This window comes from Acanthamoeba castellanii (genome assembly GCF_000313135.1).
Source record: "Acanthamoeba castellanii str. Neff unplaced genomic scaffold scf7180000084729, whole genome shotgun sequence".
Taxonomy (NCBI): Eukaryota; Discosea; order Longamoebia; family Acanthamoebidae; genus Acanthamoeba; species Acanthamoeba castellanii.
In genome coordinates this window covers 208,337-227,845 of record NW_004457390.1, presented here as the reverse complement: position 1 = coordinate 227,845, position 19,509 = coordinate 208,337, and the positions used below count along the sequence as shown (strand labels likewise).

Below are 19,509 nucleotides of genomic sequence, written 5' to 3'. Positions count from 1 at the left end.
CCAAGGCCTGCCGCCGTAGAAGAGAGAGGAGAGAGAGAGGAGAGAGAGGGAGACCACCTGGCGGCCAACAGCAACAGCAGGCTCAGCCTGAATGAGGAGACGCAGACTCACAGTTGCAACTGTGCTTCCAGTTTCCGCAGTCGCGTCACATCAATAACAAGGGGGCGTAGTTCAATTGGTAGAGCGTCTGACTCCAGATCAGAAGGTTGCGTGTTCAAGTCACGTCGTCCTCATATCTTTTGCGGACATGCGAATTGTTTGAATCCAATTCTGCAACTAGGAAAGAAGTTTGAAATGTTGAAACTAACCTCCAACACCCATGCCAGACATGAGCCAGAAACCTGCGTGCACCAGCCTAGGCCAGGTATTGCTTGGTCAGAGCAATTCATGTTTTGCAGATGGTTTATGAAAGAAGGGATTCTAGTTGCAGAATTGGGTTCATACAATTCGCATGTCCGCAAAAGATATGAGGACTACGTGACTTGAACACGCAACCTTCTGATCTGGAGTCAGACGCTCTACCAATTGAACTACGCCCCCTTGTTATTGATGTGAAGCGACTGCGGAAACTGTATTGGTCCTCCCCAACTTCCAAATTGGCTCTATTTTAGTGACGTTGAGTATCAGTGCAACCCTTATTGCTCGCCTATCACTCCTCGCCGCACTTGTACAACCAACACTCACTTGTCAAACAATCATGGCGAAGACCTCCCCAGCTCTGTGCCTTGCCCTACTCCTTCTTCTTGTGGTCCTACAATGCGCCCAGTCTAAGAAGCACCAACAGCACCACCAACCACCACAGCTCATTGTCGACACCCAGACCGGCCCGGTCCAGGGCTTCGTCAAGGACGGCATCGCTCGCGCCTTCCTGGGCATCCCCTTCGCTGACCCGCCCCAGCGCTTCGCCGCCGCCGCGCCCGCCTCGCCCTGGTCCGGGGTCTACAATGCCACCTCGTTCCCGGTGCCCTGCATTCAGTCGCCCACGCTCGGTAGCGAGGACTGCCTCTACCTCAACGTCTTCACGCCCAAGAACACCCGCGAGGGCGACGACCTGCCCGTCATGTTCTACGTCCACGGCGGCCGCTACTGGACCGGCCAATCCGACCAATACGCCGGCCAGTGGCTCTCCGGCAACGGCCGCGTCGTTCTCGTCACTATCCAGGTGCTCCTCGAGCTTTCGCTTTCGTTCTTCTTCCCCCCCCCCTCTTTTTCGCTTCGTTCTTTTTCGCAATACTCATGCGTTGTGCCGTGACGCCACAGTACCGGCTGAGCGTGTTCGGCTTCTTCGCGATGCCCGAGCTGGAGGACCAGGCCGACCTCAACGTCGGATTCCAGGACCAGATTCTGGCGATGCAGTGGGTCAAGGACAACATTGCCAGCTTCGGCGGCGATCCCGACCGCGTGACGATATTTGGCGAGAGCGCGGGCGGCAACGCCGCGATGCTGCACACCATGGTCCACCCCTACTCCGACCCGGGCGCCTTCCTGGGCCAGGCCCAAACCGCCATCCTACAGAGCACCTGGCAGTGGGTCATGCCCACGCTGGCCCAGACCAAGGCCGCGTCGCTCAAGTGGGCCGCCAGCCGCGGCTGCAACCAGTCCTCCACCGCCGACGTGCTGGCCTGCATGCGCGCGCTCCCCGCCGCGAGCATCGTGCCGCCGACGTCGGAGGCGATGATCAACTACTTCCAGCCCTGCGTCGACGGCGTGTTTCTCACGGATCAGCCCTACAACCTGATCAAGCGCGGCGAGTACGACACGGACGTGCGGATCGTGATCGGCCACACGCAGGACGAGGGCACCTACATGGCCTACACGCGGACGGGCTTCAAGACGCCGGCCGACAACATCACCGAGGCCGACTACCTCCGCGCTCTGCGCAACAACAGCCTCGGGTTCATGCTCACCGACGCCCAGATCGACGAGGTGCTCGGGTGGTACGCCGCCTCGACCGCCCAGTTGGGCTACTGGTACGGCCTGGCCGAAGTGCTGGGTGACTGGTACATCATCTGCGGGTCCAACCTCGCCGCGCACCACTTGGCCAAGCACGGCGGGCCGGTCTACGCCTTCGTGTGGAACTACACCAGTCCCTACAGCACGCAGCCCTTCTTCGGCGCCAGCCACGGCAACGAGCTGCCCTACATCTTCAACGCCTCGGTCTACGGCGTCACCAACTTTGCGCCGTCGGACTACGTGCTGGCCGCGCGCATGATCGCCTCGTGGTCCCGCATCGCCCACAAGGGCAAGCCGGCCCCGCCCAGCTGGCCCCGGTACAAGCGCAAGAGCCCGCAGGCCTTCATGTGGGAGCAGGTCGGCACCGACCCCGACCCGCCCACCCGCACCGTCCCCTTCCTCCGCTCCAGCCGGTGCTTCCACTGGGAGCCCATCTTCTCCGCCGACTCTCTCGTTCAGCCTTGACGAGTTTTGTTTGTTTCGGTTTGTTTCGGTTTGTTTCGGTTTGATAGAAGTACATTGCTGTGTCGTGTTGTACAAGGAGGAGCACGGGGCCTCGGCAGAGTTTAGACGTTGTCGGCGATGATGAGGGTGGAGGGGACCTGTTCGTCGTCGTGGCCCTGCATCATGTGCTCGATGGCGCTGACGACGCTCTCCATGGCCGGTCGCTTGTGCGGGTTGGCGTGCCAGCACTTGCGCATGAGCTTGCTGAAGTCGGACGGGCAGTCGGCCGGGATCGTGGGCCGGTCGCCCTTGAGCACGTCCATGGTGACCTTGATGAAGTTGCGGCCCTCGTAGGGCTGGCGGCGGGTGAGCACCTCCCACATGACGACGCCGAACGAGTACACGTCGGCCTTCTCGTCGTAGGTGTTGGAGCTGAGCACCTCGGGCGCGGTCCACGCGGGCGTGCCGCAGCGGGTCATGGTGGCGTTGTCGCCCTTGATGCGCGCCAGGCCGAAGTCGCCCACCTTGACGGTCCAGTTGTCGTCGACGAGCAGGTTGGAGGACTTGAGGTCGCGGTGGATGATGGGGCTCGCGCGGGTGTGCAGATACCGCACGCCGTCGGCGGCGTCCCGCAGCATGCGCAGGCGCATGGGCCACGGCAGCTTGGAGCTGGTGCTGTGCAGCACGTCGCGCAGGCTGCCGCGGCCCATGTACTCGGTCACGATGGCTAGGTGGGGCTCGTTGAGGCACGCGCCGATGAAGGCCAGCACGTTGAGGTGGTTGAGGTCGGCCAGCACCGCGATCTCGTAGCGGAAGTCGAGCATGTCCTCCTCCGACAGGCGCTTCTTGGCCGTGAGGGTCTTGACCGCCACCGGCACGCCCTTCCACCGGGCCTTGTGCACGATGCCGAACGAGCCGGAGCCGATCGGCTTCTCGACGAGGATCTCGCGGTAGTTGATGATCGTGCGGCACATGTTGGCCGAGTTGAGGAAGCCCAGCTCCACGGGCTCCTTCCGGTGGTCCGGCCGGTGCCCGCGGTCGTCGTGGACCATCGACATAGAGGCCGACGCCAGCGGGTCGATGAACGACAGCGACGTGTTCAGATCGACCACCTTGCTGTTGCGCCGGTCGTCGTCTGAGTCCGAGTCGCTGCTGCTGCTGTCGTAGGCCGACCGCGCACTGGCGAGACGCGCCTTGTTGGCCGCCGAGCCCTCGAGCAGGCGACGACGATGCAGTGGCATGGTGTCCTTGACGATGGTGCGCAGGCAGCGCGCCTCTAGGCCTGGCAGGACCAGCTCGTAGAGGGTGGCGCCCTCGTCGGCCATGGTGTCCAGCAGCGCGCGGATGCGGCTGCCGCCCTCGATGACTGAGCCCGCCGAGGCGCGGTCGCGCTTCAGGTCGTAGTAGGCCTCCGCCGACAGCAGCACTACACCGCCGGCCGCACGCGAGGCCAGCTCCTGGGTCTTCTGGACCGCCGGGCCGGTGTACTCAATGTGGTGCGTGAGCGAGTCGATGTGGCAGCGCGGGGTGCCGTGGTGCACGCCCATGCGCACACGGAGGCCGCGGAAGATGAGCTTATCGTCGAGTCCGCCGGCGTTGAGTTCCTCGGCGGGAGGGCACTGGAGGAGCGCGGCGGGCCAGTCGGCCTCGAGCAGCGCGCGCTGCACGTCGGCGCACCAGAGGAGCGCGTCGGCGGTGGTGGCAAAGGCCATGCAGAAGGTGCCGGCGGCGCCTCCCTCGATCTTGGGCAGCATGGTCTCGTAGCCGCCGTAGCGCGCGAGCAGGCCACGGAGGAGCTCGTTGTGCAGGCGAGTGGCATCCTTCATCGCCTCGGGCACGTTGCTCCAGAGGGTGCCGGCCATGGCCACGTCGGAGCACACGATGGCGTGCGGTCCGTCGTAGTAGTGGTAGCGCCGAAGCGCGTTGCCTCGGCGCGGCTCGTAGGTATTCCGGTCCATCGAGTTCTTGGAGTTGGTCGACGAGCCGTGGCTGCGGCTCGAGTTGTCGCGCCCCATGCCGCCGTAGCCTCCGCCGGAGTAGTCCGACGAGCTGGTCATGCTGCCGGTCATCATGCCGCTGGTCGACGAGCCGCCGTTGTGGACGGCCTTGACGCGCGACACCAGATTGGCGAGGTTGGAGGTGATCTCGAGGAAGGTGGGCCGGACGCTGACCTCATCGCTCCAGCAGCTCTCGATGAGGCACACCACGGTCTCCACGTAGGGCAGCAGCTCGAGGTTGTCGCGCTCCAGATAGAGCGTCCCGTACTCCTCCTGGGTCGCGATGGGCGGGCGGCACTTGTCGCGCAGCACGGCGACGGCGACGGCGGCGGGGCTCTTGCCGCGGTAGGGCTGGTCGCGCGTCAGCACCTCCCACGTGATGATACCGAAGCTGTAGACATCGGCGGCGAAGAGATCGGCGTCGTTCTGTTCGTTGAGGATCTCCGGCGCGGCCCACGGCACGCTGCCCTCGAACTGCGCGCGGTCCCGCGGGCCTGAGCCGAGCGTGCTGAGCCCGAAGTCGGCCACCTTGGCGTTCCACTTGGAGTCCAGCAGCACGTTGAGCGACTTGAGGTCCCTGTGCACGACGTCCGACGAGTGGAGGAAGTTCATTCCGCGCGCGATGTGGAGGAGGATGAGCGACTTGAGCTGGAACGGCATGTGGTCGATGAGCTCGTTGTGCAGCAACTGCGCAGTTCAACACAAATCAGTTACCACGCGATGTTAGCAGCAGAAGAAGGAAGGCCTTCAAGCCATCAGGGGGATATGTGGAGTGACGTACGTCATAGAGGGATCCGAGGGCCATGTACTCCATCACGATGCACATGGGTACCGTTGAAGTGGCGGCGGCCATGAACATCACGATGTTGGGGTTGCGGAGCAGGCTCATGTGCTCGATTTCCTTCACGAAGGCCTGGCGCGCGCGCTTGGTGTCCGGCTGTCGGTTGCGGTCGATGACCTTGACCGCCACCTCGGTGCCCTTCCAGGTGGCCTTGTAGACCTTGCCGTAGCCGCCCTGGCCGATGAGCTCGAGGTTCTGGATGTCGGACATGCGGATCTCCCACTCGGGGCGCCCGCGCCGGCCGGCGAACTTGGTGACGATCAGCGCCGGCACGGTACCCACCAGCACGAGCAGGATCAAGATGAGGCACACACCCGCGCTGAGGCCCACGGCCAGGCCGATGGCCAGGTTGTCCGCCCCGCCGTCGTCTGAGTCCACCGGGGTCTCGCACAGGGCGCCCTGCCAGCCGGAATCGCAGCGGCATTGGTAGGCGGTCGTGTTCTGGCTGTTCGCCTGGCACTGGCCGTGGTCGGAGCAGATGGTGCCGTCGTTGACGCAGGCCATGAGCACGAAGACCGGCTCGCCGTAGCACTGCATCGAGGCGAGCGTGTTGATGAGCTGCTTCGAGCGCACTGAGTCGTCGCTGACGAAGGACACCATGCCCTCGCCGTCGGCCAGCGCGGCCGCCTGCTTAGTGTCGGTCTGCGTCCAGTAGATCCAGTCGACCAGCGCCGCCAACTTGGTGCATTGGATACCCTGCGCGGTGCTCGTCGCCGAAGAGTTGCCGCGCGTGTAGAAGTAGACCCAGCGCACGATGGGCCAGGCGTCGGGGTTCTGTGAGACCAGCGCCGGAAGCATGTAGCCGGTGGTGTTGGGATTCGAGGCTGAGTAGTTGTCGTTGAGGGTGGCCAAGATGGCATCGCGCTCGGGCGCCAACCAATTGCTGGACTGGCGCTTGGCTCCGCCCGAGCGGAGGTGGAACGCTATCCGGACGCCGCGCTCGGCGAGCGCCGCGGAAAGCCCGCCCCAGCCGAGGCTGTAGGGCATGCCCTTGATCAGGGTCGTGAGGCCGCTGTCCTTCGCCCCGGTCACGCGCTCGGTGTCGGCCTCGACAGGGAACGTGGTGTTCTTGAAGCTGGGAACGAGGCTGTAGATCCACGACAGCAGCGCCCTGTTGTCCGGCCCGCCGGAGGGTCCGCCGGAGCTGAAGGGGCTGCCGCCCTTGTCGAGCACCAACCTGATCGTCTCGTTGGGGAGAACGCGCGCGAGTTCGGGGTTGAGCGCAGCAATCTCCGGGGCGTTCCACATACTGTTGTCGTTGGCGAGTGGGTGGATGGGTCAGCGCGGGCGAAAGAGCGTTCATGGGCGAGCAGAGTGGTGAAAGAGTTGAAAAAGAAAGTAGGCCGTACTTGACGTCTCCGAACAGAATCTTGACGGCCAGGTCGGCCGAGAACACGAGGGGAATGGCGGTCACGCTCAGCGCGATCTGGGGCACGTTGTAGATGGCCACGAGGGCCTCGGCGGCGACGGGGATCGTGGACATGGGCATCGTCTCGTTGTGCTCGCGGTAGGTGAAGGTCACAGCAACGTCGGTCAGACCCGAGGTGGCCGACTCGGCGTTGGTGATGTCGAACAGGTAGGTCTCGTAGGCCAGCCGGATCGAGCCGGAGCCCGAGGAGGACTCGTAGCCGCTAGCCCAGCTGTTGATCAGGAGCGTAGGCGGACCGGCGGCCGAGACGGCCGGCGCCACGACGGCCTGGCCGTTACAGGTGACGGTCGAGACGGAGGTGGCGGCGATGGACCGAATGCCGTTGTTCAGGACGGCGTAGTGGGGCGCTTGCGTGATGAGGTCGATCGCCATGTTGTTGGTGTGGCTCCACACCAGGAAGTCGGCTACGGATTGGAGGTAGGCGCAGCCTCGCACCACGCTCTCGCGGGGCACCGACACGAACTGGAGGGCGGAGAAGGGCCAGCCGGCCTTGCTGTTGAGGATGTCAATGGCGAGCGACTCGCCTGCGACGATCGCCCCGACGCCCGGGACGGCTTGATTGAGTTGATCTTCGGTGAGGAAGCCCGCAACGGATTCGAATTGGATGGAGAGCAGGTCGTGCGCGACGCCCGCGGAGACCGTGGAGAGGGCCAGGCCAGCCGTCGAGTTTGCCAAGGAGCCGATGAGTTCCAGAGGGCTGGTTCCGATGGGGAGCGCGACGACTCGACCGGGATTGAATTGCTCCAGGGTGGGGATGAGACGATTGCCATTCGATCTGTAGGCGGCGCAGAAGACGTCGGCGTTGGGGATGTGCTCGCCGCTGTCGGTGAGGTTGCACAGGGCTCGGCCCAAGAGCCCCTGAGTTGATGCAAATTCGCTCGCCTCATCTTCGTAGTGCTGCACGTAGAAGGTGATCGGGGCCGAGGGGTCAGGGACGGCCATGTAGAACCAGCCATTTGGAGCCGCTTCCATCCACGTCGTCAGCTCGCCCACGTAGATGCCGAGCAGGTTCGTCGTGATGATGCTGAGTGCGGCAGCGCCCTCGCCCTGGAGGGCTTCTCGCTTGACCGGGTAGATGAGGCTGAGCGCGAACGCCGCCATCGGCACCTGCACCCAGCCATCCTCCGTCGAGTTGGCGAGTCTCGAGGATGCGACGAGGTAATCTTTCTCTCCGATTTTCACTTCGCGCAGAAGGCTCGGCCCCGCTCCGGCACTCGTCTCCTCGAGCTGGAAGCTGGTCACGTCGCTCGAGAAGCGATAGGACCTCGTCATGTTGGTGAAGAGCTCCGAGGGGTCGCCCACGCCGAGCACCGTTCGCGTGGCCGCCTCGGTCTGGAGGATGAGGCTTCGGCTGCTCAGCAGAAGCACCAATGCCGCCGCTACGAGCACGAGGTGACGAGAGAACAGCCGGCTGGTCTGCATGGTGGCGCGGCCGAGAGAGTGTGTGTGTGTGGGAGAAGAGAAAGAGAGTAGTGTGGCCACGAGGCGGGTGTGAAGATAGAATGAAGATGGTTGAGAAGTAAAGGTGAAGGGGCGGTAGGGTGGGTACCACCGGGCCGGTTGGGTGGTTATGGAGACGTGCGCGTATTGGTGTTTGTCGTATCCCGAACGAGAGCCATTGAGTGCTGGCCATTGGTCGGATAAAACAGCTCGACCACCGCAATACGTTGGTTGCTCTCAACAAGCCGTACCGCAGCCACTGCAGGTCGGGAGTGAGATCACCGTTGTCCGTCGTAGGTGAGCTGCGCACAGCGACTGGGTGGTGTGTTCCCCCTCGAACTGTCCCGAGCCTTCTCCGTCTTCATCAGCACGAGAACCCTGGCGAGGAGGAGCTCAATCGTTGCTGTGTTGTGTGTGCTACGAGACTTCATTCTTGCATTGATAGGCCGCCTTTTAATTTACTTAACGCGTAACCCCGACCAACCACGGTAAATGGTCCATTAAAGGTCAAAGGAGCATCTCCACTTTCTCTTCGTGGCGGTTACGAAGACAATCATCCCGCAGTCTGACTCAACACTCACTCCTCGGAGCCTGTTGAGGAGGTGGTCACCGGCTCCGGGCCGGAGTCGGCATCGGCGGCGGTGGCTGGCGCCGCGGCGTCGTCGTCGACTGGTGTGGCTGGTGCCTGCCGACGGGGCCTGTCGCCGACCGGAGGAATGGGCGCTTCGTCGCGTGCCTGCGCGGCGGTCCAAGTGGCGTTCTTGGCCATGTGCGCGAACGTGCAGCCGATGCGGGTACACTGCGGCACGTGGGCGAACTCAGCGTCAGTTCGTGGTCGCGTTACCAAGAGGATTTGAATTTAGCCGAAAGTAGACCGCCGGTGGTCTGCGGGCTGTTGGAAAGGTTACCTTTGAGCCAAAGCGACAGGGCGGTGCGTGCGAATACGAACACAAGGCGCCCCGGGCACAGGCGCGGCCGAACTTGCACGGACCCTGCACGCGTTCCCCAGGCACGTGCAGGCGAAGTTAAAAACAGTTCGGTTGTGTTGTGCGACCGCGGACATGTCTCCGCACCCGCCTCTCTAAGGGACAGAGAAGAAGCAAAGGCAAAAAGAGAAGGAGGTCGTACGGTTGGGTGCGAGTATTTACAATCGGACGTAGTGCACACAAAGCCGTTTCTGCACGGGATGGACTTCACCCTTGGTCTCTTCATGGGCGCCATCGCCATCCCTAGGGATAAGCGCAACCGCCAACCGAGCCGAGAGTTAGTAGCCGCGGCCACGGGTTGGCTCAGCGCAATGAAAAAAAGAAACTCATCAACAAATGATCTCATGGCAGATCATAAGCGAAATAACTAAACATAGGGAATTTGCGCCCGTAGTCCTTCAGCAAGGATGGGGCAACGTACCGAAGCCGCCCATGGCGGCAGCAGCGAACATGGGAGGAGGATGGCTGAAGTTGCAGTTGGGTCGCGTGCAGCCGACTCCGAACTTGCACGGGAGAGAAGGGTGAATGTAGAGGCACTTCTTGCCGTACGGACAGTTGGGGAAGCTCCTGCAAAGCGAAAGGGACGGTCAGACCCATAAAAGGCCCACTCCATACGTGTCGAGCACGCTCGGTGGCGAATGTGAGCTTCATCTGCAGATGAAGGAGAGGCGACTGGCACGTACTTGCAGTTCTCAGTGGGATGGTAGAACGGGCACTGCGCACCATTCGCGCACTGCGGCCAGAACGTGCATCGCTTGCGCTTCGACTTGCCCTCGCCTTGAGCGGAATCTGCGTCTAGAAGCATTGTGTGTGTGTGTGTGTGACAACCAAGCGATTAGCATCAAGTAAGCGACAAAACATAACAAACAATAAATCATGAGTGGACGAAAGTAAAGAACTGTCCGGGGCCAAGAAAGCGTGATCGAGATGGGGTACCCTCAAAGGAAGGCACGCCATCAATGTCGCCTGCCGTCAGCACGAGGGCGCTGTCCTCCTCCTCCTCCTCTTCGTCATTGGACACCGTGGCGCCGATTCCACCTCTGAGTTGCGTCTCGATCACACGCCGCATCCGTTTCTGCGCGGGCACGCCGCTCGAAGCAGGCGAGAGCTTTGACGCTCCGTCCAAAGTGATGGTGAAGCTCACCGGTCTGTTTGCTGCCCTGGTCGCTTCTCTGTCTTCCGGCGCGGGCTTCCGCTTTCTATTTACGGCCGCGACGATTGGCTCATGACTGTGGCGAAACAAAGTGCGTCGGCGTTAGCAAGTATGATACGACGCGTAGAAGGCGGTGGGGAGAGAAAGAGAAGTACTCGAATTCCTGATCGATCTGCTCCATGAGCCCTTCCGGCTCGCTGATGATATCCTGGTCGGACCGCAGCTGCGTCTGCGAGCCTCGTCGCTTGGTAGAAGCGGCCGCTTGCTCGACCGCGCTCATAATCAACCTGGACTCATCAGGCCATACAAATTAGAAAAAACTAGCAGACACCCAGGGTACTCCGATTTCGCGGCAGCGGCGGGTGGTGGTACCTGGCGGGGAGGGCGGATGAAGAAGTGCGCAGGCGCTGGGTGCGCTCCTCCCTGACCCGCTCCGGGTGGGGCTCACGGTCCCGCGATCTCTCCCCGTCGCTCCGCACTCTTCCGATGAACGAGTTCAACGACCGGTCCCGGTCGCGATCCCTGTCGCCCTCCCTGCCGCGCTCCCTCTCTCGCAGGTCCCGCGGGTCTCGCCTGTCACGCTCGCGCTCGCGCTCGTACCGGTACCTGTCGTCGACACCCATCGACTGTCTTCGGTCGCTCTCCCTGTCCCTGCCTCTCTCCCGGCTCCTTTCCCTCTCTCTGTCCCTGTCGCTCACGCGCTCCCTCGTCCGTTCTCTCTCCCGGTCTCTGGTGTCCCTCTCCCGCTCGCGCGGCCTCTCCTTCTCGCCCTCTCTTTCGTTGGTCTCGTTGTAGTCGTCCCTGTCATCGCCCAAAATGTTGCCCACGATGTCATCGTCCCTGGCGGTAGTGGCGAAGATGACGTTTAGGAGAAGGAGGAGGGGATACAGGTCAGTATTTTAGACGTGTTGGCTCCTTCACAGGCACACGGGCAGCCAGCGCAGGCTGAAGGCGCCTCTCTTCTTCGCTGAAGCACAGTGGCCGAGTGTGTGGGGTGTGTAAGCCCAAGGTACCTGTGGATGGGGACCACTTGCGAGGAGAGCTTGCGCGGCGGCTCCTCTTCCTCCTTTTCTTGCTTCTGTGCGTCGCCGAGCCCAAAGTTGGGAGACATCAGCGTCTCCCACAGCCTGTGGCAACACCGCCCAAAGCACACGGGGGTCAACTCGCAGGCTCACATGCTCGAGGGTGCAAGCTGCTCTTTTCGCAAGAGGCACGCCGTACCATCTTGCGAATTCCTTGGCGTTGTCCTTGCCCAAGAAGGCCTCCAAATCTTCGGACACCTGGGCCTCAGTCTTGCCATTACCCACCATCACCAGCACGTACTCCTGCAAATCATCAACAGTTGTTAGGCCATGGTACGTGCACCGTGTAGGTGGTGTAGAATAAAAAATTCTTGATTGATTTTGATTCGTTTAAAAAATCGTTGCATTGCCGTACCGGCAGCACATCGTCAGTGTAGCTGGAGATTTTGGAAAGCTTGTCCTTGAGCACTGCTTGCAGCTGGCTCTTGGTGGTCTTGTCGATTTCAATCGTTATGCGGCCGCGAGATGCCATTCTGATCCCTCTCACGCTGCAATCAATCACAAAACTGGCTGCCGGCAGGAAAATAAAGTGGAATCATGATGTGTCGACAGCAATCATCGGGTGGAAGACAGAAGACGCAACGATCAAACAAACAGGCCACGGCTGTCCGACATCGTTTCGGCTGCCACCTGTGGGCTCCAGGTCATACGCGCCTCCCTCCTCCTGAACTGCAGACGCCAAAGAGAGACAGTTAGCGATGGAGGCACTCCTGAGTCTGCTCTCACTAGCTGTGGCGAGGAGTGATCCTCGTACCAGACCGCGGGACTTGGTCCCAGCTTGTTGATCCGCCGCCATGTGCACCTCCGCCGAAAGCTTCGTCGGCAATTCCTTCTGCGCCCGCTTCTTGTTCTTCTCTTCGTTCTTTCGTCTCTCCTTCTCCATCTTCTTCTCCCGCTTCTCCCTCTTCCTTCGTTCTCTCCTCTGCGCCTTCTCGCTCGACGCCCCTCGACCCATAGGAGGCGGCGACTCAGCCACCGGCAGTGGCTGCGATCCGGCCGTCTCCGTCGCAGGCGCGGGCGATGGGGGTGCCGTCCGCTGCGTGGCCGATGGCGATGCGCTGGGCGAGTCAAGGAAGTCCAGGAGGCCCTCCAGCGATTCCTGACCGCCAGGAACTGCCTGCGTGGCGCGTGAGGCCTGCCAGTTCGAGAGCGCAAGCGATTTGCGGCGCGAGCGGTGGTCGGCGGCCGCGCTGGTGGTGGGCGACACGGGCCGGTGTGGCGCGCTGGAATAGCCGGGCAGGCGTGGTGGCAGAGGCGGCGGCGACAAGGTGCCAGGAGACGGGGACGGCGGGAGTGGTTGATCGTCGGCCAATGCAGCGGAACAAGAGGCGGAAGGTGATGATGCCAACGATGGATGGGCCGAACGAGTAATACGTGGTGGGCGGGTGGCGACCGCCGGGGGAGAGACGAAGAAGGGAGTGCCGGCGGCCTTGTCGTGGGAGTTCTCCTTCTCCCACTGCTCCTCCTCTTCTTGGGCCAGCAGTTCCAAGGAGGACGTTTGGGCCGCGGTCATGGGCTGTCGCACGGAGAGGCGAGACCACAGACTGCGCTTGCGGGGTTGTGGTGGCACATCTGCGAAGCGGGGGGGGGAAGTTGGGAAGGGCAACGAAAGCGACACAAAAGCAAAGAGAGAAGGGGCGAGGCCAGGCTTTTAACTTACCTCTGGGGAGGAAGGAGGTTGCGCTTGTCATGGGCTCAAGAGCACAATAGGGGTCGTACAGAGTCGTAGAGTCGCCTAGAGCTGGTGAACAGGGAACAGTGAACAGTGAAGTCGTTCCCACCAATCGTGGCTTCAGTCTGTGCGCAGTAATTCTTCACCAGCCCAGACTACTATTTCAAGTAAGAGCCTGTACAAGGTTGCACCACGCAGCGCCTGTTCGTCACGCAAACCGGACTGGCGAGCCGTTGTTCTGCGTGATCATTTCGGCAGCTATCTCTGGGCTCCATGTCATCCGTGCTTCCCGCTTCGACATCTGCTTGTGCACAGCACAGCGTTAGGTCGGGTGCCCTCACTTACGTGTGTAAGGCGGCTAGCGATACCCTAAGCGTCTTTGCCCTGGCGGTGTTGTAGACACGATGCTCAGCCTGGCTGCCGCCGCCTTCAACAAAGAAGGCGTCCTGTGGAGTGCAGCCTGCGATATACCACCAACATCAGGTCAGAAAAAGGGCCTCACAAGGCTTACGAATCCGGTAGCGCGGTACCGGCTTGCTCGACCATCGCGGAGAGGTTGGCTGAGCTTCGTCGGCGAAGAGTGAAGGAGAGCCGCCGTTCCTTCTTCATCATCTTGACCGTCGCCATATCGGCAGACCCTGTCGCTTTGTGCGTGGGTGTTCGGACCTCCTTCTCCCATTCCAGCTTCTCCCTCTCGAGCAGTGCGGCCATCGCCAGTCGATCCGGCTGAGTTCGCTTGGCTTCGCTGGGCGACTTCGATCCTTTCTTAGCCGCTGAACCAGGCGACCTCGAACCCTTCTCTTTCTTTGGCGCTTCGCTCTTCTTGTCGCTTTCGTTCGTCTTCGCTTTCTTTTCTTTCTTTTTCTTCTTTTCCTTCTTTGGCTCCGCTGAGTTGGTCGCAGACCCGACCAGCGATATCTGTGCCGTGTTGTGAACGGCGGGCAGCGTCTGTGGCTGTGCCGTGGGCTGCGCCTCTGCGATGGTGGTGGGAGTGAGCGAGCCGGATGACGACGTGCCGGATGGCGACGCGAGGAAGTCCAGCAGACCCGCCAGCGCCTCCTTCCCCGCCGGCTGCCCCTCCCTGGTTCCGCGCAGGGAACTGAGCGCCGTCGACCTGCGACGCGACGCGAGCTTGGACGAATGCCGGGCCTTGATCATGGTGATGGCCGCCGAAGAAGCCGCGTTAGACGGAGAAGGAGCTGATGATGACGAGGGGGAAGATGGTGAAGGCGCCGCCGGGTGGAGTGGGGGCGGGAGGGACAGTTCGGGGAGATTGGAGGGCGCGAGTGATGGTTCGGTGGAGGCGCGCGCGATGGTGGAAGCCCGACGGCGAGTGACGACAGCCGGCGCGGAGGCCGACGAAATGAAGAAGGGCGACACGGATGAGGAAGATGGAGAGAGCGGCGCAGCAGTGTTAGAGGGTTGGTGACTCTCCTGCAGCTGGAGGGGCGACTCTTGTTGTAGCCCGCGAAGCTCTTGATCTTCCTCTTCGACCAGCGATTGTAGTGAGGCTGCAGAGAGAGGCCTGCGAAGGGAGAGTCGGGACAATAACCGACGCGTCCTGGATGGCGGCGAGTCTGCGGCAGAACCGTTCGCGTGAGCATGGCACCACTAAAAGAAAACGAAAGCGATGGGAGAAGAGAAGAGGGGGGGGGTGAAGTGGTAGGTACCTTTCGTGGGGGTAGGTGGGGAACAGCTGGTCATGTTTACGCCCTTATTTTTTTTAGGTGGAGCTCTAACGACGCGTTTCCAGCTCCAATGGTGCCAAGGTGAAGGTGGCGTCTTCTTGCCTCCGGGCTTTGCGACCGGGAACAAGAACAGCAGCCAGAGCCTTTTGGTGTCCGTGTACAGAAAGGCTGCAGCGAATCACAAAAATCGAAATTTATTGGTTGCCTAGCATCCGTGACGTCTCGCCAGGACATGGCCTTACTTTTGAAAGAAGCGGAGCCTTCATGGGAGAAGTAAGCCGGTGGATGGTGTCTCGCTGATGGGGGTAGGTACGGTGGTACGCTCGAGAATCTCCAGGTGTAGGGTTTGGTACTGCTCCTCCGAGACACCCAGCGCATCGAGCCACTGGCGAAAGTACTCGTCCAGTCGGTCTGACCTGGGGTGCGTGCCTGGGCGTGCACGGCTCGCAACAGTGAGCACATCAGCGTCACACAACACGACATCGCTTCGTCCAAGGGGCGCACCTTTGTGGTAGATCTCAAAGTCCTTGCGGTTCTGCACCTTGTCGGCGACCAGCATGTGGTTGACGTCGGTGATGGGCGACAGTTTGATCTGCTCGGTGGCTGACTTGAAGGAGAGGTAGTATATAGTATATAACAGTTGTATACTACTTCTCGTGTCCTTCCTCTCCTTCCACGCTTGCCTGCCTTAACGTTTGAACAGCGTCGTTACTCCGGCAGGAGGGGCACGCCCGCGAACGGGTCGCGGTGTGGTCGTAGCTCGAACACGAAGTTCAAACGTGGCTGGGTGTGCTTGCGCTGCAAAGTGCGCCGGAGAGAGAGTGGTAAGAGTTGGAAGGTTAACAACGGTAGGCGAACGACGGGGAGAAGGGAGGTAGCAGCACCACTCGATGAAGTGCGGCGGGATAGGCATCGCCCGTGAGCCACTGACCAACCTGCCCTGCCCCCAGCAACAGCGTCAGGGCTCCGCCAAAGAAGGCAGGGCGCTCGGGAGAGGGGTACCGACGAAGACCACAAGGTCGGTAGAATCCACCATCGTCTCGATATCCACCCACTCTGCACAGATCATACAAATAGCGTTGAACGAAGCACTGTGAACCACTCACACCAAGACGCGCCTCGCACCCTCTGTTTCTGCGTCAAGGAGCTGCAGTCCGGGCACGTCGGCTCGCGTAGCGACGGACAGGATCCCTGTAACGGCACAGTGTTAGCCCCACCACCCAGGAAAAGACCCATTGCGAGCAGCATCATTCGCATACCTGGGTCCGTGTGCTCTGCGCAGTTCACGTTGTTCACCAGCTCGGGCGAATTGTAGTAGTGAAACACGTCCACGACCGACGCTGAGCAGCCATCGGACGGCACCTCCGTGTCTGCCCCAAAAGACGAGACAACGTAAGTGCTCATGCGCGCAAGAGCGTTAGCAAGCTCTACTCACCGCCTAATTGAGCGTACTCAACGCTGAAGTCTCTCCCCACAGATTCGAGCATGAGCCGCAGCACCTGCGTGTGTCGGCGAAGGTCAGGAAGTGGTCTTACGTTTTAGTGGTGCATAATGGGGAGGGTGTGATCCTGCCTTGAGGGCTGTGTCGTGCATGAGCTCGTACAGGGCGTGGAGACAGTCCTTCATACCATCTACATCAACCGTAAGGAGTTGAACCACACGCAATGCCGATGGGGACGGTGGCGCACCGGGGTGCTCAGGCCATCGGGCTGAACACTCGGGTCCACAGATGCGATACTGTTGGCGGTGTACCGGTGAGAGGGCAGCGTAACGGTCTGGAGAAAGGAGAGGACGGGCCTACGTACGGTAAAACTCTCCTTGGCCCGTGTAGCGGCGTAGCCGAAGCTCCTGCCTTGCACGACACTCGCGCACGTCTGGCAATGCAAAGGCGCGTTGGCCTTGTGTGCGAGGCGAGGAGTGCAAAGTAGAGGGAAGGGGGCGACCTGCTTGTGTTGGGGAGTGTTCTCCTCAAAGAAGCGATGCATACACGCGAAAGCTCTCGTGATCGTGCCTGCGTCCTCCTCACCCTTGGTCTTCCAAACCACGAAGGAGTGCTGCCGCAGGTGCTGCAGGGCCGCACTGTGTTCCATTTCTGTGTGTGTTTTTTATACATTATTTTCTCTGTTCGTTGCAGAAGACGAAGAGAGGCACATGGAGGCACTTTGGTGGAGCCTTCTGGTGACGGTGGTGGCGGCAGCCCTCTGGCGATGGATGCGGCGCACGAATACCGTGGTGGGCGACTTCAAGGGCAAGGTGGTGTGGATCACCGGTGCCAGCTCCGGCCTTGGCGAAGGTGCGAAGATTATAATCTTTTACATTAAATTGTTGGGGGGGGGCACACTACCGACCATGTGGTGCGTTGTTGTGTGCCAATTTATTGTGATTGTTTACATACCACCACGGCAGCGCTTGCGCTCGAGTTGCAAGCTGCCGGCGCACGACTGATCCTGAGCGCAAGAAGAGAGGACCAGCTTGAGCGCGTACGCCAAGCCTGCCTCGCATTGGTACCGTTTCGCCACCTCCCCGCCCTACTCTGCGCGAGCGTCAATTTATGCCCATGTCGGGCCAATGTCCCTGGCACATGTCTAGACACCGGCGGGCGAGGAGCCGTCCGTCCTGCCCCTCGACGTGGCAGAACTCGCAAGGTACGACGATCTCATCGCACGTCCGTCCAATCGCTGTCGTGTGTCGTGTGTATCGTGTCGTCTGTCGTTGTTTCACACGAAGCTTATGTCGCGGCCAGTCTCGAGGGCAAGGTCAAGGATGCGACGGCTATCCACGGACGAATCGACGTACTGATCAACAATGCGGGCGTCAGCGTTCGAGCGCCGGCCATGGAAACTAAGGCAAGTCCGTCGCTCTCTGCGCTCTTTTTGAACGATTTGATTTGATTTGATTCGCTCGCTCGCGCGCTAACAACACACGCGGTGTCGTTTCGTAGCTGGAGGTGGATCAGCGGGTTATGAACATCAACTACTTCGGCACCATCGCCTTGACGAAGGCGCTCGTCCCGGCCATGACCAAACAGACTACCGGGTATTATTCCAACCGATGAAGATTGCAGCTTACGGAGGAGAGGCGCCTGTGCGTTTGGCTGGTCGCGTGCTGACTTCCTCCGTCGTTTATTCCACAGAGGGCACATCGTGGTGATCTCAAGCGTGCAAGGCAAGCTGGGGATCCCGTTTCGATCGGCCTACGCCGCGTCCAAGCATGCGCTCCACGGCTTCTTCGATTCGGCGCGATTCGAGCTCGAGAAGCAGGGAATCGCGGTAACCCTCGTGTGCCCGGGTAAGCATACACCCTACATTGATGGTGTTTTCGTACATCGAAGCATCATGGGCTGACGCCTAGGATACTACGCTGTGTGTGTGTGTGTGTGTGCTGGACACCCGGCTAGGCTATATCAAAACCGATTTGTCGCTGAACGCTCTGACCGGGAGTGGCACGAGCTACGGCAAGATGGACGAGACGACAGCCAAGGGCTATGAGCCTGCCTACGTCGCGCAACGGTACCAGGCCCTTGACCTTGACCTTGCCCTCGCGCCATCTACAAACGCAACTAAAAATGTTGTGTTTCTTCTCCTCTTTCGCTCACAGAGTGATGCAGGCGGTCAGCGAGAAAAGGGACGAGATCATGGTGGCCAAGCCTGACGCCACAGCGGGCGTGTTCCTCAAGGTGCTGTGCCCGTCCCTGCTCAAGACCATCCTCCGCAAGAGGGCCGTCACCCATTGAAGATACGAGCAGTCATATTTATACACCCCACACGGAGGGCTATCTATTTAGCGCTGTGCCCACTCTCTTGGCAAACGACTTCTTGTTGGTGTTCGTGGGCAAGACGATGATGACACATTCTTCCGACCTTTGCGTCATCGGTGGCCTTGGCGACGAGGTCGACGAGCTGGCAGAGAGTCGCAAGAGAGAGAGAGAGACAGAGAGAGCAGTCTCTGACGGTAAAGCCGGACTCTCTGCCATTGGTTGTCGGTCAGACTAACTCCTTCCAAAGCTTTGACCGAACTGCGATTGGCCACGGACATAAGCAACCAACGGCTTTTATGGTCGGCGATGGTCTTCTTCTTGATTCTTCACCAACCTTACACACATCACAAACTACCCTACTACTTACCCCCTACTTTACCACCACCACCTACCAACCAACATGGGCAAGTGCGAAGGCTGCGGCGGATCGATGGTCAAGTCTCACGAGGTACACCACTGCTCTCTCGGCTCTTCTTCTCCGATTTCTTCTTCTCGGCTCTCTTCTTTGCTTGAAGAATGATCTTTGCTCACAGTAGTTGCCACCAACGTGAACGTCGATGCAGGTCGAGTGCAAGAAGTCTGGCTGCACCTTTTCGGTCTGCCATTTGTGCCACTCGACGCCCCAGGGTCGCATCGGCACCAAGTGCCCCAGCTGCAGTAAGATCACTTCCTGGGCCAGCAACTAGTGAGCCTTCCATCACCTCTTTCGTCTGGTCGCCAGCTCAACACCGACAACCCACCCACAAGGCCCCAGACCAAACTTGTAGTCATTCCATGAAAGCACGTTATTAGATTAAAATAATTGATTGAAGATGGAGGGGGAGCACGAGCAGCTTGCCGAAGTGCTCATTAACGAGCTACCGTTCAAGACCACCTTCCCCCCGCCCACACGCATGTCGCCTGCCCAAAGCGGTACGTGAGGGAACATAGTAGGATTAATGCATTAATTGAAAAATCATGTTCACGTTAGATGAGCGGGTCGCCGAAATGAAGAGACGGGGCGGCCTGGCACCGTGCGAGCTCGTGCCATCGGCCTCTGCCTGCGACGAGACCATCGCCACCACCGG

At 60.6% G+C, this 19,509-nt stretch overlaps 7 protein-coding genes and 1 pseudogene across 7 annotated transcripts; 2 read left to right on the top strand and 6 right to left on the bottom strand.

The window, feature by feature from the left end:
- Nucleotides 1-697: 697 nt before the first annotated feature.
- Nucleotides 698-2,418, top strand: ACA1_164390 (carboxylesterase superfamily protein; the record flags this gene model as incomplete). Its single annotated transcript, XM_004337544.1, has 2 exons — nt 698-1,162; nt 1,261-2,418. 2 exons carry the CDS (start codon nt 698-700, stop codon nt 2,416-2,418), a joined length of 1,623 nt encoding a protein of 540 aa, XP_004337592.1.
- Nucleotides 2,419-2,519: 101 nt separating this feature from the next.
- Nucleotides 2,520-8,086, bottom strand: ACA1_164380 (protein kinase domain containing protein; the record flags this gene model as incomplete). Its single annotated transcript, XM_004337543.1, has 3 exons — nt 2,520-5,081; nt 5,176-6,484; nt 6,585-8,086. 3 exons carry the CDS (start codon nt 8,084-8,086, stop codon nt 2,520-2,522), a joined length of 5,373 nt encoding a protein of 1,790 aa, XP_004337591.1.
- Nucleotides 8,087-8,681: 595 nt separating this feature from the next.
- On the bottom strand, nt 8,682-11,553 carry ACA1_164370 (zinc finger domain containing protein; the record flags this gene model as incomplete). The annotated part of the gene is made up of 10 exons (XM_004337542.1): nt 8,682-8,903; nt 9,013-9,096; nt 9,233-9,333; nt 9,512-9,657; nt 9,774-9,885; nt 10,027-10,319; nt 10,399-10,530; nt 10,616-11,083; nt 11,257-11,370; nt 11,465-11,553. 10 exons carry the CDS (start codon nt 11,551-11,553, stop codon nt 8,682-8,684), a joined length of 1,761 nt encoding a protein of 586 aa, XP_004337590.1.
- A 357-nt stretch (nt 11,554-11,910) lies between these two features.
- ACA1_164360 (uncharacterized protein) lies at nt 11,911-12,838 on the bottom strand (the record flags this gene model as incomplete). The annotated part of the gene is made up of 2 exons (XM_004337541.1): nt 11,911-11,994; nt 12,080-12,838. 2 exons carry the CDS (start codon nt 12,836-12,838, stop codon nt 11,911-11,913), a joined length of 843 nt encoding a protein of 280 aa, XP_004337589.1.
- A 666-nt stretch (nt 12,839-13,504) lies between these two features.
- Nucleotides 13,505-14,701, bottom strand: ACA1_164350 (uncharacterized protein; the record flags this gene model as incomplete). The annotated part of the gene is made up of 2 exons (XM_004337540.1): nt 13,505-14,508; nt 14,668-14,701. The coding sequence occupies 2 exons, from the start codon at nt 14,699-14,701 to the stop codon at nt 13,505-13,507; spliced, it is 1,038 nt and encodes a 345-aa protein (XP_004337588.1).
- Nucleotides 14,702-14,947: 246 nt separating this feature from the next.
- Nucleotides 14,948-16,775, bottom strand: ACA1_164340 (oxidoreductase, 2OG-Fe(II) oxygenase family protein; the record flags this gene model as incomplete). The annotated part of the gene is made up of 11 exons (XM_004337539.1): nt 14,948-15,114; nt 15,190-15,277; nt 15,415-15,483; nt 15,570-15,625; nt 15,688-15,741; nt 15,811-15,876; nt 15,945-16,055; nt 16,121-16,184; nt 16,374-16,460; nt 16,491-16,533; nt 16,675-16,775. The coding sequence occupies 11 exons, from the start codon at nt 16,773-16,775 to the stop codon at nt 14,948-14,950; spliced, it is 906 nt and encodes a 301-aa protein (XP_004337587.1).
- A 61-nt stretch (nt 16,776-16,836) lies between these two features.
- ACA1_164330 (Dehydrogenase/reductase SDR family protein 7like, putative) lies at nt 16,837-18,418 on the top strand (the record flags this gene model as incomplete). The annotated part of the gene is made up of 8 exons (XM_004337538.1): nt 16,837-16,978; nt 17,092-17,165; nt 17,275-17,330; nt 17,429-17,504; nt 17,627-17,721; nt 17,819-17,973; nt 18,083-18,194; nt 18,283-18,418. 8 exons carry the CDS (start codon nt 16,837-16,839, stop codon nt 18,416-18,418), a joined length of 846 nt encoding a protein of 281 aa, XP_004337586.1.
- Nucleotides 18,419-19,408: 990 nt separating this feature from the next.
- The window catches only part of ACA1_164220, an 11,963-nt pseudogene continuing 11,862 nt past the window's right edge, over nt 19,409-19,509 (bottom strand).